General features: G+C 36.5%; 1 protein-coding gene across 1 annotated transcript in view; it reads left to right on the forward strand.

Moving 5' to 3' along the window:
- Window positions 1-18,401, forward strand: part of LOC132563409 (guanylate cyclase soluble subunit alpha-2-like) — a 58,204-nt gene that overhangs the window by 23,783 nt on the left and 16,020 nt on the right. Inside the window, exons 2-4 of the mRNA XM_060228173.1 lie at window positions 9,482-9,552; window positions 9,905-10,026; window positions 15,998-16,707. Coding sequence (XP_060084156.1) covers window positions 9,482-9,552; window positions 9,905-10,026; window positions 15,998-16,707 — 903 coding nt within the window. The remainder of the gene's footprint in view (window positions 1-9,481; window positions 9,553-9,904; window positions 10,027-15,997; window positions 16,708-18,401) is intronic.

Here is an 18,401-nt window from a genome sequence, read left to right on the forward strand (position 1 = left end):
TTTTGAAGTTACAAAGTTCATAATTTTGCGACGCCATATATACCAGAAAATGCTGTAAGGAATATCAGGCCCTGAAGACAATCGTGATAACCAATTTAAGTTGGAGTTCCTGTTTTCAAAGTTAATGAATATTCGCTAGTTTTTCTTTATTTTTAATTTCTATACCAGCATTACTCAATTGATTAGAAATCAACTTTTTTTTCTAAAACATGGCTAAATCTTACAACGATGAAAGCTTAATTTCTTCCGTTTTGATCAAATCTCCCTTATTTCTTTATCTGTACCCGGATGTAAGCACGCGAGGAATCTTATTGTGGGAGGAAACTGGAGTACCCGAGGAAAACCCAAGTGGTCGGGTGGGTGATCCCATACAATTCCACATCCATGCCAGGAATCGAACCCCGTATGCCTAAGCGTAAGGCGAGTGTTTACCACTGCGCCACTCGACAACCCGTAATCATGTCAGGCTTCAGGTTTTTTTTAATTCCATTTCAATATGGCGGTAAAATTGTCTCTGAGTAACCTATAAGCAGCAATACAGTCGAAAGCATGTGTTTTCTATTGCAAAGACAAGAAACAAGCCAACCAGCGACAGAACGAGTAACAGCCTAGGTCAACGTTTTAAAATGTTTTATAATAATGATGCCGGTCACTGATTTGAAAAGGAAATATGGGACTTGTTTTTTTTATTTAATTTTCTAGACAGTCCGTCTATATTCGTCCCTGTGGGGTCATTTGGCTACCACTGGACCGTTACCCTGGAGTTTGGCTCCGATTAGGTCGGGATATATTGGACAGACCGATGGTATACTACCTGTATATCGGGAAATCGTCCTCTATAATACATTACACAGAAGCTTTAGCCAAAGATTGATGTTTCAGATCGAACAATATTCATTATACACATTTCCCTAGTCAGCTGTCTGTAAAGATTCGGTGTTCCATTCCTATATATATATATATAATATATGTTACTGAATTTTCGTTCGGTTTCCAGGCTTTGATCAGACAATGGTATTACATACTTATATAAAGTGCTTCTCAGTGGAGCAAGAATGTGATTGGTCCTATTTCGTGACAACGAACATTTCTAGATCATTTACTTTCTACTCATTTCAAAAAAAAGAAAGAAAGAAAAACTAAAGAGAGAGAGAGAGAGAGAGAGAGAGAGAGAGAGAGAGAGAGAGAGAGAGAGAGAGAGAGAGAGAGGGGGGGGGGAGTGAGAGAGAGAGGGAGATATTGATATATCGGTAGCCTTTGATAAGTATTTGATACGTATCATTAACACCGAGTCGCACGGACGGATGGACATAAAAAACTTAAATTATAGTGACTCGTTTCGAAACAGATAGATACCTAATGGCCCCAGCGAAGCCGAGTTGTTCCGCTGTAAACTGTAATTACCAACGAAATCAAGTTGATCCGAAAAACATTAATTTCATAGAGGTTCACCACGTACTTGTTCTTAGCCAATGAACGAACGGTTTGCGAGTTGCAATAAAGTGCACATTAGCCAATATATCGACGGAAAGCCGTAAAAATCGCATTACACTCTTGGGAAGGAAAGTTCGTTCTCGTCAAAAAGTAAAATTCCATCCTACGGTAAATCATAGTGTGATGAACCCATTACATGATATAGGAAAGGTTTAAGTCATTTAATCAGATGCATTCTCATTGTGATGTGTCCTCAACCAATAAGATGCTGCTTAAACGTGCTTTATCATCACACAAAACACCGCACTATGATAAAATTGCTCATTTCAAAATTCTGTTTACAGACCTGTCTTATCATCCAAGACATACACTAGTTTACCATACATTAAGATAAGTATTTTGAAAGAACCTCTCCCTTTCTGATTAATACATACCAGCCTACCTTCGTAACAACGTTTGTATATCCCGGTATTAACTCCCCGCGGAGAAAACGGATAACGAAGATACAGATTTAAAATATATATTTCTATTACATCATACTAATCACGAGAAAACATCTAGCTGATATCGTCTCCTAGGAGTAAATTATACCAAGTCGTTTACTTGATCACACCGTTTTCAGGTGGCTTCGAAAGTCACGCTCCTCCGGATCTCGATAAGCCAATATTTAATAGCTTTTACTTCAATGACCACCGGTACTGACAATAATGTTATTTTTGTACAAGCAATCTGTACATCAAAAATATATTCAAAATCGCTGTTTTCTAAAACGATAAATCCAGCGACGATCCTACATTACTATCTTCCAAAATTAAGCTTCAAACGAACTGATTTTGATAGAATGCACGTTCGTCTAATACATTTGTGATAATATTTTAGAAAACACTTTCGGTTTTTGCCGCAGCACGTAGTGCATGCTTAAGATGGTGGATTTTCTCGGCAACGTTTCTGTATACGTCCGTGTCAGTTTTCTCCTTCGTTGTTTATACGTGAAAGCCATGTGGATGGAGTAAAATCTATTTTTATCCCATATCCTCTTCTTTTGGAAAATGTACAACAATTTTGAAAGCCAATGGTTTTACACAGTGATAATAAATACTCGCTGATTGTTTATAGAAGATATTTGTGTTAATGTATAAGGTTTTCGGGCTTTTGATCTTCTATACAAAACCCCTAAGTGTATTAAGAAAATGTGTAGACATGGACACTACATATGGCTCCATGGTGTTTTTTCAAGGGCACCATGTGGAAACACTGGAGTTGTATGTTTACAATAATGTCGGATTTTACACCGATTCACACGGATCCATTGCCTCCTGTAATATCGTTTGTGTAATAACATTTTGGATTATCGCTCGATCCAATTTCAATTTTTGATGGGGTTTGTTTTACCTTATACTTGCACAGAGGCGCTATGAATTCCATGTTCCCTGCAGCCCACTCTTATGTCGGTAAAAGTATATTCAAGAGGCGATGAAAAGCTGTGAGCAGGATGCGTTATAATAACAAAAAAAAAAAAAAAAACCTGCCAGCACCAGATTTATTTCGAGAGACGATTTTCTTCTGAGCTGAAGTATCTCCTGTCGTTAAAATTCTTGAATTGTAACTTGAAGATATATATATACAAATATTCAGATTCATACCAATTCAATGGGAATAGTAATTAATAATTTATCGAATGCTTTCTTTAGTCGAAACAGTTATTTTTTACAATTGAGCTGCTCTGGTTATGATAAGTGACACATCACAATCATTGTCAGTGAATCTCTTTTGTTTAAAAAAAGTCCCTCATTAGTATATAGTATAACTGCAGGCAAAATTGAAGGACTAATCTTTTTCTCCTTTTGAAAAAAATGATTTAATCTTACAATTATACGTCTACGAAATACTTATCTTCATATTTATATTATAAATATGTGTCACGTGCAGTATGTCAATTATTTGTAATTTCAGTTATGGAGAAGAGTTCATAAGTTGTTCGAATTTGTCTCTGATCCATTTATCGGCTACTGATAAGTAAATATGTTTAAATCAGAAGTAAGGGGTTGGTGACATGTTTTGATAAACTGTGCGATAAATTCAGTCTCATGTGAAGAAAAAAACAAGTCGGCCAAGAGATGGGCACAAATTGTTCTCATAGGTATGCCGGTAGTCTGTTTGAAGAACTTACCAGCAAACTCGAACTCGATATGAGCTTTGGCCTTGCGGGTATCTAAAGAATATGATTTAAAGCGTCAGAATTTTCAAGTAGACTGTTTGACTGCTCTTGAGAATAAAATGCTGTCTTCTTTTGAGGGAGTTATTTATGTACTTCATCGATTTTGAGTTAAAGTGTTAGTTTTATTTTACATTATAGTGTTTTTCGATTTTACGCGCACATTTATCTCGTAGTTCAAATAGTATTTAACACAATGTTGATTTTTATCGTCATCAATTTTGAAAACAGGCATATATTTTGTTTTTAAAATCTTTTCAAGGAATTATTTAGTAGTTAGTACAGACAGACTCTCGTCATTTCTATAATGTACCAGTAACAATGCTTTAAAACTATTTCTATATCTAAATAAGGTTAAATTGATGTATTATTTATTCCGTAACCAAGATAACTTAGTATTAACTTCACAAATTCTGATAGCTTTTGTTGATTTGTGTACACTGCAGGGAATATCAAAAACACCTACAAGTAAATTATAACACCTTCAAGTGCTTCGAGAAAATAAATCTGCGTGATTTAAGTACTATTCAATAGTGCAGGAGGCCTAAGTGTTGAAACCCAGAAAAGTACTAGACAGACATATTCGTTTTACGCCAATAAGATAATAATAATGATAAACGTACGTCGACAAGCGTAAATTTTGGTTTTTGACAGCGATGTATTGATATCGCTATTTCTGAAGAAGAACTTGTTTCAAATTTTACAGTAGGGATCCCTTAATATCCCTTGAATATGCATTGTTCCATTTTCGGACTGATCTGAAAAACAACATGGCCGACAGGCGTCCATATTGAATTTTAACATTACAGTACATTATCGCTATTTTTGGAAAAGCACTGGATGGATCTTTTTCAAAGATCTTATGTAGGAACCCTTTGAACCCAAGCTGCATTTTTCTTTCTTTGGATTCATTCAAAAAACAACGTGGCCGACAGGACAGGCTGCCATCTTGGAATTTGAGAGTAAAAATTTCCTATCGCTATTTCTGGAGAAATAAATGATGGATCTTTCACAGATTTCATATTGAGGGACTCCTGAGTTGTACAATGTCCTATTTTCGGACAGATCCGTTAAAGAACAAAACCGACAGTGATAACTCATTTTTGCTATCTTCTGAGAAGTACTTCACGATTTTTTCTCAAATATATATGTTTCCCTTAGTACCTAGTTGTACGCTTTTGATTTTGAAGTGATTTTGATTTTGAACATGGCCATTTTGAATTTTGACAATGGAAATTATCGCTATTTAATTTGAAGTCATGGATGGATCTGTCACAAATTTCATATGTAGCTTTATCTCTGTCCCTAGTTGTGCCTATTCAATTCTTAGTCTGATCAAAGAATGGAAATGGCCAACAGACGGCCATCTTAAATTTTGACCTTGAAAAGTTTGTTATCTTTTGAGAATTATTGAATGAATCTGTCTTTTTATGTAGGTTTCCATTGGTCCCTTGTTTTTCCTTTTTGATTTTGGAATTGTCAGAAAAACCTGTATACTGACTGGTAACCATCGTTCAGTTTACTGTTAGGATTATTATATCGTTTTCTTGGGATCTCCTGTTATTTAATTTGACAGTAAAAACGGGTAACCACTCCAGGTCTAAATTGCTGATTGGAATGAGAGAAAAAAATAAATATCACGTTGTGATTGATCCTATGTCCTGTCGTTCTGGGCAGTGTGTATCCTGACATCAGTCTATTCATTTTCCTCGCGAACCTACCTTCTCCTGACAGCGACAGTTGCCTTTCCAGACTCCACGTGAAACTACCTGAAGATTCGCGATTGCATTCAATTGTACGCATGATAGACAGGATTGCATAGCTGAATCATCATGTTGATCAAACGCGGACATTCATCGCCGGCAGCCATGGCATGGAAGTGCAAGTCTCGCGAGATATCTCTTTAGAGTGCGTTCACGAACGGTTACAATCTGTATTTGGTATCAGATTAGGGCGAACCTGTATAACATGCTTTGTCTCTAAAAAGCCAAATGGTGGCGTTAAAATGAAACGCGTGGCATCTTTATTTTTATTGTGATGTTTACATTCTTGTATTAAGTTATTAATACACACGCACATACGCACATACGCACCTTCACACACACATACACCCTCAACCCCCTCCCCCCCCCACACAACCCCACACACCCATACCCTCACACATATTCACACACACCCTCACCCCCCCCCTCCCACACATACACAACCCCACACACCCACACTCTCACACATACTCACACACACTCTCACCCCCCCCCCCACACAACCCCCCACACAACCCCCCACACCCACACCCTCACACATACTCACACACACCCTCCCCCCCCTACACACTACCCCCACACCCACACCCTCACACATACTCACACACCCTCACACACACAAACACCCTTGCCAAAATACAGCTTATGCTTTCAGACATTGGCCATGTACTCTATTTATCAATCGAAATAGATTGGAAATCAGATCATTAAAATTTCAGCAGTTTTGTGGTTCAAACTTTGTTACCTGACGTTGACGTTACGCTGAATTTTGCCTGATGACGTGCGCCAAAATAATTACTCCGCGCAGAAATGTAGTTCCTAACTTCAACAGATAGAAGAGCGATTTTATGAATTTTCGTAAATAAACTTATTCATTACAGTATATAAAATCACTTATTTCAACAGTTATTTCTATAACTAAACGTAATACTTAAGTGCCAGTTGCAGAATGAAATATGTATCTAGTAAAAGTGAACGTGCTTCAAATATGATGACATACATAAGATACAATTACGATAAATCAAGATTAAAGATAAAACTTGCAAAACGCGGTTTTTTCTTTGTTTTATTTTGACACCTTAACAACTCATTTCCACCGAGAAAAAAATCTGGTGAAGTACTGTTAATCACTTATATTTTGCGAGAAGTTACCTTTTCAGACATATTCGCGAATTCATGATTTCATTATATCATCGCGAAAATAAATCCCACGCGAAATGTAAATGATTTGTAGCAGTAAAATGAATGAATGGTTGCAGCAGCGGTATATAAAAAAAGGTAAAAAAAATCTCATTTATAACCAGATATGCACAATAAAAATCTTAATATTACCATTTATTAAACATAAAACAGTTTAATACAGAAGGATGTCAAAAGTTTCCAATAAATACAAAACATTTAATTGGTTGGTAATGATTACTGACTCATGTTGGTGTAGTTCACCTACGTCATCGATTTTTTACCATCCTCCTAAAGACAATTAAAAAAATTGTGTTCATACTTTAACCTGAAATCTATACAAAAGTGTCTACGTCACTAAACACAAACCTTTCTGGAGTCACATCGAATCGGAATCAATGTGAGATAAAAACATCCAGACCATTGTTTGAGCGCAGTGTTGATTGTAAAGTGATCCTATTTGTAATAACTTGTTGTTAGTGTGCTATTTATGACGTGAATTACCAGACATATCGACAGAGGCTGTGTTACATTCGATCTAATACTCGTGTCAAAGTTCGATAGTATATCCGGGAATCGTTGTTCAACACTTCCGGATTAACAGACTGCTACATCCGGTGTAGACCGGATGTTAGACGAAGTGCTACGAATATCATTCGCACTTTGTTCGTGGCATGACTTCATGTTACAAAATTGGAAAGACATATAATACCACTTATTACAGACGTTTCCGCATTTATTGATCACGTAAAACATAATTACAGGCAGTCAACGTTATCGATATCAATTTAACGAAAACAAAAGATGCCATTTTTAATTTTGCTAATGGCGTAATCGAAAAGCATTCCTGGATAAGTTTAACTTATTTCTATTATGTAACTTTAAACACATCATTATCTTGAAAAATATAAATAAATCGTGGAGACTTTTACTTCATGGTGTTGTTAAACATGATAAGAATTTTGAATTAAAAAGATATGTGTTATACATGTATAAAGAAAAGGTCTTTAATTTGACAAGGGAATTGTTTGAAGATAAGAACATACATTATGTACAAAGAACATATTGGTTACTCAGGGAATCGTTGTAGAACACATACGCCCAAATAATTGCTCCATGCGGAAATATAGTCAAAGACTTCAACGGATATAACTGCAATTTAATGACTTTTTAAGTAAATAAACTTGTTCTTTATAACATAAATAATTGCTTGTTTAAATAGTTATTTATATTTTCAAACATGCTATTTAAATAAATTTAATGAGTAATTCTTTCAAATTAATGTATATTGTACATGCTAAAATACGCTTATTTTCTGGCATTACTCATACAGCAAAACATATGTGGAAGGTATATACCAACAATTGCACCGCCAGTTGCAGGACAGATGCGTCGTGATATAAAGAAAGTCATTATAGCGGTACTCAGTGACCCATACAGTAAACCTTAGTTAACCATTGAGGTACATAAAAAAATAACCAGCGAGCTCCTCAGCAATCCATCGAGCTATTCAGTAATCCACCGAGCTACTAAGTGATCCACCGAGCTTGTTAGCAATCCACCGAGCTACTCAGTGATCCACCGAGCTACTAAGTGATCCACCGAGCTAGTTAGCAATCCATCGAGCTACTCAGTGATCCACCGAGTTAGTTAGTGATCCACCAAGCTACTTAGTGATCCACCGATCTAGTTAGTGATCCACCGAGCTACTCAGCAATCCACCGAACTACTCAGTAATCCATTGAACCACTCAGTAACCACTGAGCTACTTAACGAAACAACGAACTTTCTCAGGGACCCACCGAGCTACTTAGTAGTCCACAGAGATATAGAAAATGATTAATATAGACAAATAATGTACTGGATTCAATTATGCAGTGAATCATTTTGGTACAAAGAACCATCGAACCAATGGGATTACTGAAGAACCATTGGTGAAGATGACAGCATCCAGCACGTGTTTTTAGCATTTAGTTGGCGCTATTGATACTTTCAATTCCTCTGTGTGGCCATTATTCGATTTGACAATGACACCATATTTCACTGACTGGTGCAAATTGAGACTACTTAAATTTCGTTATCAAACGTCTCTTGAATTTCCTAGGCTTTTACGTGATTTGAATTAAACAAGGTTCAATGTCCTTCACTTTTTTTTCTTTTATCAAAAGCTCATTTGTTTCGACAGTCCCCAAAGTATTTTGAAGATAAAGTTGCTGGTATTTCCAACAAAAATCTCATTTGAATCACTGCAGGTCTGTGTTGCAGATGCGAGTATGTATTTAAAAAATCATTTGGTAAGGCAGAGAGTATCAAATACATATCACAAATCAAGAGGAAGTGTTAAGCAATCATTCGGTTCGGTAGGAAAGTAACTATATAATGTGTTATATTTCACAAAAAGGGAAAATCTCGTGGGTGAAGGGTGACAGAGAAATTGAATTATCGAGTTATTGTAAGCACTTGGTCACAGAAAAGTCATCCAAAGTGATCAAAAATACCTTTCATGAAACCTTTGAGGTGTGTTCATGGATACCTGTTGATGACCCAAAGACATTAGGATGTGTAAACAATCACTGTAAAACACAGACAGTAAATAGATCGCAGTATGTTTAGAGATTAACAAGTAGCTACTGCCCGGACAATCATCTTCTTCCCGGCTTAGAGAGTATAAATAGCCTGATACAAGAATACTAATGAAAACCTCCAGATATGTATCAGATCGCTCTCATTTCCACCCCCGTATTACAGGCTGACTAAAAATGTTGTATAATTAAATCAATTTACATCTTTTTAATGAAAATTGATTTATGAAACTATTTTTTTTAAATTTATTTGTATGACTGACATTCATTTGATTTATTTATAAGACTATCGTTGATTTTTTTCACAGACTGGATTTATCAACAGATCCTTTCAGAATGTGATCCGGCCAAAGGAAGAGGCCGTTATGGAGCGTGTTAGGTAAGACCAGTCTAATGCTTTGAATTTACCTATGGTATTCAGGTTTTGTTTCAAAAAAATTTATCTACCCATCCTTTGCTAAGAGGTTTTGTCTTTAGACTGAAATAAAGAAAGATTCGTGCTGAAATAAATAATTCTTATTTTGATCTTTGAATTGTTACGATTGTTATTCCAAGGAACATTATGGACTGTTGCACAATTGCTGAGAGACATGTCTTCTTCATACTTTTGTTAAATCTGCAAAAAATTGAGTCATACTTAAAAAATAGAGCCTTTTCAAAACATGAATTTTGTTAACACATTTGAAAAAAAGTTATCGTTGATCTCTATGTTTTTTTTATTTATATTTTAGGAAATTGATGAACTTTGATGAAATGATATTTGTAACGTCCTACTTAGACCCGGATGTGCGTCACTCGACAATGAACGAAACTCTCCTCCTTGGTATGTCTGACGCAGCGGCATCTGCTTTAGGTAAGACACTTGCTTGTTTACTGAAAACCAAATATAACGTTTAAAAATGTTTAATTTTCCACAATTGCATATTGCTTTCAAAAATCCCACAAATTTTATAAGAAAAAACTTCACAGAGAAAGGTAAGGAAGTTTTATGAAGGCGGTTTGTACCATATACACTAAATAAGTCAGAAAGTTAACTTTAGTTGGAAGGAAGTACTTGACTCACAAATGTTCACTTTTTGAAAATAACCCCTTTCACCATATCGCCTCTCACTCCTATCTCTCTTTTAGTATATCTGTTTGTGAAATAATACTGATAATTTAATTAGAAGGGGTTGAGCCTGGGAATTACATATGTACTTTTGGACAAAAACGGATTTCTCACTAATATCGTGCACCTGCTATAGATAGTTAGGCCTTCCCTGTTGACACCGTCTTTATTGAGTGGTTATCACTGGTTCATGTTGGTCTTTATTAGCCCTTGTTGTCACAAGATGTAGCTGTTTGCACATGAATTCTTATTTTAGTATGATTGACCGGAAACAGTACTGCCGTTATGACGCGCCTAATTGAGAAAAGAGTGCGCCACCAGGCGGAAGTTCCTACCTATAATAGTCACGTGATTGCCACCTAAACCGCGTTATTGTCTGTTATATCCTACATATATGTATCATCACAGTCTATATATTAACGAATTACCATAACCATGAAATGATTGGAGAGTAAAATACGATTACCAGATAATGAATATTTGATTGAAGTTCAAGGTTTTGTCTATAATAAAAGAAAAATGATTACTTTTTCCCAACGGAAGAATATATTTTTTTTATTAAAGATGTTTGTAATACAAGACTATTTCTCTATTTCTTTCCCATATATCTTTAACTTTTCCATTTTTGTGCCCCATTTATTTCCATTGTTATCCTTTCCTCAGTGTTTTATCTGTATTTCCCTTCTTTCCTCTCTCTATCATTAACTTGCTCATCGCTAAGATTGATAAGGTAAGAAAAATGTGATAAAAAAACTGCGAGGGGTTTTTAATTTACCCTTGATCGTGTGAATATGGACATAAAAGTTTTCTTTGAATTTGATAAAAAGATATATTGCATTTTTAATGGTATACTTTGCGGTAACGTATGTTTGGCGGTAATGTGTACAACTACGTTGCAGAAGTCTCTTGATACAGCTTACGAACGCTAACCAATCTATATGTAGTTACCCGTATGCAAGAATGCCGTGGTGCAGGCATAGAAAGAGTAATAAATGAATAATAAAACCCAGCGTGTTTTGAAGTATCACAATGATTGCAATAGGGGTGACATGTGCTTGATCCGATTTTAGTGTAGGCGACTACATGTATGTATCGTTAGAGTTAACCAGATGACTTGTATCATCATAGACAGGTATAGCTGTTCAGTGTCAGTTGTCTATCAAAAGTGTATTTCAAAAAGGTAAAAGGTCAACCCTTCATTCATAATTTTCGAATAATTACAACACGTTGCGCAAAAATGCTGTAAATGTGACGGCTAATATTGATGTTGTGCAAGTTGTACTTGAGTGTCGCTTGGTAATTAAAAGAGTATTACATATACATCTTCAAATTAATATAACGTCGAGACCGCTTCACTGGCTGTTCAGTTCATCACTTTCTTCTCACGCAGTGTCAGCATTTTCCCCGTATTTCTTTGTAGAATTTGTCTTTTTCAACTACCAATCTACTTTACATTACATGTCCTGAAGGTATGGCGTCCTCGTGACGTCAGTGTTATTGAGTGCGTTGCCAGGTCCTTGTTTCGTATTTTTGTTATACCGGATGTTTATTCTAGAATCACCCTCGGTTACAATGTTTGAACTCTATCCGGTAGCCGAACATGTTCATACACACACTCTCTGTTTAAATATTCTACGTAAATGCGTTTGTTTAAATTCATTTTACCTAGGGAAAGTTCCTAAATTCGACAAAAATGTCGTACTCGATGATCGCGTTTTTTAATTATATATTAAAGATAAAATATTACAGGTAAATGAAGTATTTGAATGAAAATATATAATTTGAGGTCTGATAATTCAGCTTGTTTCGGCGTATCAAAGAGAGTTTGTGATATAGCATTATCATGGTATAAAGAGTACGCCATGGTCATATCGGAGCAGACTTTGAAGGTTGGGAGATCCGAGAATACCGTTATCTTATCCGAGTGCTTTCGAGTACGGTGTAGTACGTTTTACGCAATTTTTACCTACCGACAAGTAGTTTACAACTTAAAGTACTCACGAGTAATATTTTCTGGCAAAACAAATCACAAACATAGGCAAGTGTAAGAGTAATTGTTTTTTCTTGATGTAGACACAAAGATAATACAATATACCCGAAAAATACCTGCGTGGTCGAGTATGTGACCTATACCTTTTCACGTCCATTCCGAGAATCGAACCTCGGACGTCGAAGTGAAAAATGATTGCAAAAAATCACTGTGCCACCCTAACACTCAACGAGTAAACAAGTCGAATTTCAGTTCTAATCTAGCAATATGCGCAGTGTGAAGCTGCAGCCTACAGATATGTCCTATTAGATGTATCTAATCACTCAAAGGTCGGGAAGGAAATTCTGGAACGGGACATCGACAAATTATTTCTTAATTATTATCTTACGCCGCGGTAGCCTAGTGGTTAAAGCGTCTGGCAGTCTTTATCACTAACTTCACGTCTTGGTCGCGCGAACGTTTTGCAGTCACCAGGTATTGGCTGCAGATCAGTGTTTTTTATCAGTAACTCAGGTTTACACCATCACCCAAACCTGACACGCCCTTAAGCGACCCTGGCTGTTAATAGCACGTAAAATGACAATAAGACATACTAAGTTGATAATTCTGAACTTATACCACCAATTGAAGTAATAAAGGATGACAAAGTAAAGATAAACATTCGGTTCTAAAATGTCAACAGCGAAGCTTGGTAAATAAAATATAAAAAGGCATTAGGGGCAGAGTCACGAAAACAGCAGTAAGCGATGCCATAAACAACTTAACACAAACCAAAATGTTACTTTCCCTTGAAGTCGTATCTGAACCAACATAGAGGGATGAAAAGTCTCTATTGAGTTATACGTAATTTCTTCACTGAACCACACATGAAACTCATATACTACCGTGATATATAGAAGTTCACCGCAATCTTGTCGTCAGAACTGCATAATTATAACGGCAACTTTTCTCGTTGATTTCCCAAATCCGATAAATATTGATCGGTAGTGCCTGATTCTCCTCAATATGGTTTCTCAGCCTTGGATATGACAAGTAAATTGACACCAGTTTATCGTCATCGCTTTTGTTCAGTTCAATAAGCGCTTTACTGTTTTTCATGTGTTTTTTTCCAGTTCAAACAACACGAAGATATATTTCGTATAACCACATTCGATCTTTCATTTGTCTATATGTCGTTAGTATTTCAAACTGGAGTATATATATGAGACATATATGCTGCAGTTAACAGTGTGTCGGTCTGTGTATATATACCGCTAGATATCTCCTAGGTAAACAAAAATGGACGCCGGCATTTTCGGTATCAATATACAGACATAACCGGGGTTGTTAAGAGGACTTGACAAAAGCAGCAAAGTAATTTTTCGAAGTCCTAACGGGCGACGTTCTACTCGTCTAACACTCAAATTGTATTCACATCGAATTAATACAAACAAATGGTAACAGTTCATTTCTTAAGTAATTTCCCCGAGGTTTGTCGTATCCTGCGTGCCAAGTGTTGATTCATTCAAATTGTGGCACGGTTCAGTATATACACAGATGTACTTCGCATTCTTCGAAATTGATATATATATATATATATGAAAATTACTGAATTTACTGAATTATGGGAGTTGTACACCTCTTCATATACAATTTTGACATTTCTTTTGATCACTTTGAAATTTCCTCACTCGCCTTCAATGTTTAACATTTAAGTTCTTGGCATCACTGACAAGTCCCAGAAGGATGAAACTGCTGAATGATGCAGTTTTACACGTTGTTTGTCTCTACTCTATCTTATTCAAATTTCTTCATAATTGTGCGAGTCATTTGCGTGTCTTTAGTACAATCTTCTAACCGTGTATAGACTCCTTTGGTAAGACACTAGTGTCTACTTTGTGAAAATCCTCAGAGAAACAGAAGTTAACACACAGTTAGAACTGTGACTCTTTTATCATAACTATGTCTGCATGTTATTTATTTTTTTAATTTGTTTATAAGTCTCTTGTCCTATTCACTTTGAGGAACCTTTTCATATATAGGTTTAGTACTGATGGCCAATATTTAAGTCTGGGACGTTTACATCTTTTACAGGAGAGCGGTTACTCCTTATTTCTTTTTCGATATTTCTATCATAACATTGGGACACCGAAATGCTTCTGTCTCTAGTTTTATTGTTTTCCTGTCCACGACTTCCCACGTTGGCGTCTGGCCATAGGTGACCTGTTCTGCCACGAAGTAAACCCCATACAAACTGAAATGATGTGTATTACAACGATTTTAGCAATTCATAATGCGAGCTTTCAGACAGTTTTATCGCCGGGCCAGTGGGAGAGTGTCTGTAACTATACACATCATTCCATTAATATAGGGAAATGAACATCGGATGACTGTCACCAATGCTTCCTGAAGGGTTGTTGATACTGAAATATATTCTCGTTCACTCTGCAGGTCTTGTCTTTTCCTAATTAAACGGAAGTGTATAATACCAAACGTTTTTCAGTCCTCCACGGGAACCGGAGGGACCTAAAGGTTTGCTTTTTGTCCGTTCGTCCATTCATCCTTCCGTGCGTCCGCTTCCTTGTCCGGCCCATGTATTTCACCTTGGTGAGATGGTGTGTCGCGTATCAAAGTAGTTAACCCTGAACTGCATCAAGAAAAAAAATTGTTTGGGCCCTTTCTCTTACATGGCAGGAAGTTCATATATTGATTCACCTTGTTGAGACGGTTTGTCGCATATCAAAAGTAGGTCACTATGACTTTGACCTTTGATCAACATTTACACAAAGACAAAAATGTCCTACACCACTAGTCACTGGAACTTTCACTTTGTGTATTGGTTCATCTTGGTGAGGAGATGTATCCATGGGGAACTGAAATTCGTCAAATTATCTTGTTTAGAACGCTCTGAACATAGGGACATACAACGTGACATTAATGCTCGCCATATGTTGTAAAAGGTCAGTGTTAATTAGAACCTTTAGAATTTCTATGGTCACAGTTTCACATCACTATGAACAACTGATGCTCATCAAAGACCTTCTGTCCCTATAACTAATACTGTAACACTTGAATGAAGTAATTCCGTTAACGACTGTTTTTTGTTAGCATATTTTGTAGTTTCTTACATATTAAACGATTCACGCCGTTGAGTATTCATCATACACGTCTTCTTGAATCCTCTGTAGGCTATGGGGAACTACTATGTCTGTGAAATCGTTATGCTAGACCAAGGTAACACCTATAACTGATAGGATATTAGTTACCTTGGATACGCTAGGATATTTTCGATAATACAAAAGTATCGGCTTTTGTGATGTATATCTTCTGCATTGTCGTTTTTGTCGGAATGATATCATTGTAACATATACCTACTCTGATGATAAGGGATTGGTGCAATCTATCAACAAACGATTGATGTGAGTAGGATTTAAATGCACTACAACGAATCCTTAGGCCTCCTCTCCACACTCCTTCACTTTCATTTTTCTTTCAGAAAATTTTCCGATTCCAAAGTTCAAAAATTGAAAAGCATTCATTGAGTTAAGAGATTAAGAGAAACCCTTGGTTAACTAGCTAAGCTTTATCACGGCTTTCTAATGGAAATGCTTTCCAAATGGATTTATATATATATATAAATAAAACGAATGAGATTTTTTAAGACAATGTCTCTTTCAAGAAAGCTAATGAAAACACCATCCTAATTGTAAAAATAACTATGCTTTGTGTTATTTGATTTTCTTACAGACCTTAAACAGGAAGCTGTTTTGCGGATGCTGGGGGACGAATATGTCCAACTCTGTTTATCGGAATATGGCCGTGCTCTTGGAATGATGGGAAGCAATATGGTAGAATTTTTCAGCAACCTGGATGGACTCCACGACCATATAAGGACATCTCCAAAATTTGGATCCCAAGTGCCTCCATCTTTTCGATGTTCTCATACGTCAAAAGGATGCGTCGATCTCCATTTCTACTCAGATCTTCGGAACCTCTTGGAGTTTTATGCTGGGATTGTACAATCTGTGGCACGGCTTATGTTCTCTGTAGATGCCGAGGTTACATTACAGGTTAAAGAAAAAGCTTCCAAGACACATCATGTATTCCATATACAACCTAGACAATACTCGAACAAAAAGGAATGTACTTTCAGCACCTTTCGGGCTTCCACCTCTGATAATCCGTCCGATCTAAAGATTGGCGTTGATACATTTTGTAGCACATTTCCATTCCACGTCATCTTTGACAGGGACTTGAAAATTACACAACTTGGCTCGGCTCTCCTCAAAATGATTGCTCCAGGGTTTGCCACAAAGGGACAGAAGTTTGACACATACTTTGTTATCAAAAGCCCAAAACTGGAGGAGTTGACTTTCTCAAAGTTGTTGTCTAGGGTGAATTTTTCATTTGTGTTGGAGACCAAATCTCAACAACGAGATGGACACCAGCTATCCCAGGTAAAGTCTTCTTTTGACCTGCACTGACAACCATTTTAGACCGCCTCTTTACGGTTTCATAATACTTTGCATGTGAAACCATTTTTCTTTAATTAATTTCTGATATTATTATGATGCGTATAATTTGTTATATCAGGCACTCACTTTCCATCACATGGATCTTTCATTGTGTGTGTAGCCATGGGTTAATACAGGCACTCAGTAAAGCCATCCCCAATTTATGTTAATTCTTCAAACAACATTCCTCTATCCGTGTTTATCTAAAAAAACGAATTAGGAGACAAGCTGTGTGTAATCATGGATAATGTTATATTTTTGTTTGTTTACTGTTTGACACATTAGCTCGGTGAGCCAATTTATTTGAAGGTGAACCCGAATTTTGGCCGCTTTCAAGAACCATATTACATGCTAAACGCACGGGCCACGCTCCTCAATGTTAATTCTCTAATACAAAATGTACTTAGTGTATCTGTTGTACCGACATACTTTCACACAAAAAAAGATTATGCAAAATGCACATTAGTAGAAAACACAATTTAGAAAATAATTTGATAGAGTAGAGCCATATATTGAATTATCATTGTCACTGTTGAGACTGAATCTATAGTTACCGACAGACATCACCACTTTGGGATTACTCTATATTCCTATATACATTTATGTGTTCTAGTTGCGAATAAATCGTGCGATGTTGGGACAACAATACTTATTGACACGATTTCGACTATTTGCTATAGTTAGCGGTAAAGACTATGATGTGGAGACAGCCTATGAACTATTTTCTATAGTTAGCGGTAGAGACTATGATATGGAGACAACCTTTGAACTATTTTCTATAGTTAGCGGTAAAGACTATGACATGGAGACAACCTTTGAACTATTTTCTATAGTTAGCGGTAAAGACTATGACATGGAGACAACCTTTGAACTATTTTCTATAGTTAGCGGTAAAGACTATGACATGGAGACAACCTTTGAACTATTTCCTATAGTTAGCGGTAAAGACTAGCGGTAAAGACTATGACATGGAGACAACCTTTGAACTATTTCCTATAGTTAGCGGTAAAGACTATGACATGGAGACAACCTTTGAACTATTTCCTATAGTTAGCGGTAAAGACTATGACATGGAGACAACCTTTGAACTATTTCCTATAGTTAGCGGTAAAGACTATGACATGGCGACAACCTTTGAACTATTTTCTATAGTTAGCGGTAAAGACTATGACATGGAGACAACCTTTGAACTATTTCCTATAGTTAGCGGTAAAGACTATGACATAGTTAGCGGTAAAGACTATGACATGGAGACAACCTTTGAACTATTTCCTATAGTTAGCGGTAAAGACTATGACATGGAGACAACCTTTGAACTATTTCCTATAGTTAACGGTAAAGACTATGATATGGAGACAACCTTTGAACTATTTCCTATAGTTAGCTGTAGAGACTATGATATGGAGACAACCTTTGGTCAACTTCCTATATGGGGGATTGGGGGGAGGGGGGGGGACTGGGTTGGTTAGTTGGTTGATTGGTTGGTGAAGGATGGGAGGATGACTGGCATTAGTGGTTTATATAATACTTATGGGTTTCATATCCACAATATTACACGTCACTGTTAATTTCATGACTTCAGTTTCTCACGAATACAAACAAAAGAAAATTGGCCCACTAGACTGAAATTTTACCTA

The sequence above is a fragment of the Ylistrum balloti genome, unplaced genomic scaffold (genome assembly GCF_031769215.1).
Source record: "Ylistrum balloti isolate Yb309-2 unplaced genomic scaffold, AGI_CSIRO_Ybal_v1 Utg369674, whole genome shotgun sequence".
Lineage (NCBI taxonomy): Eukaryota > Metazoa > Mollusca > Bivalvia > Pectinida > Pectinidae > Ylistrum > Ylistrum balloti.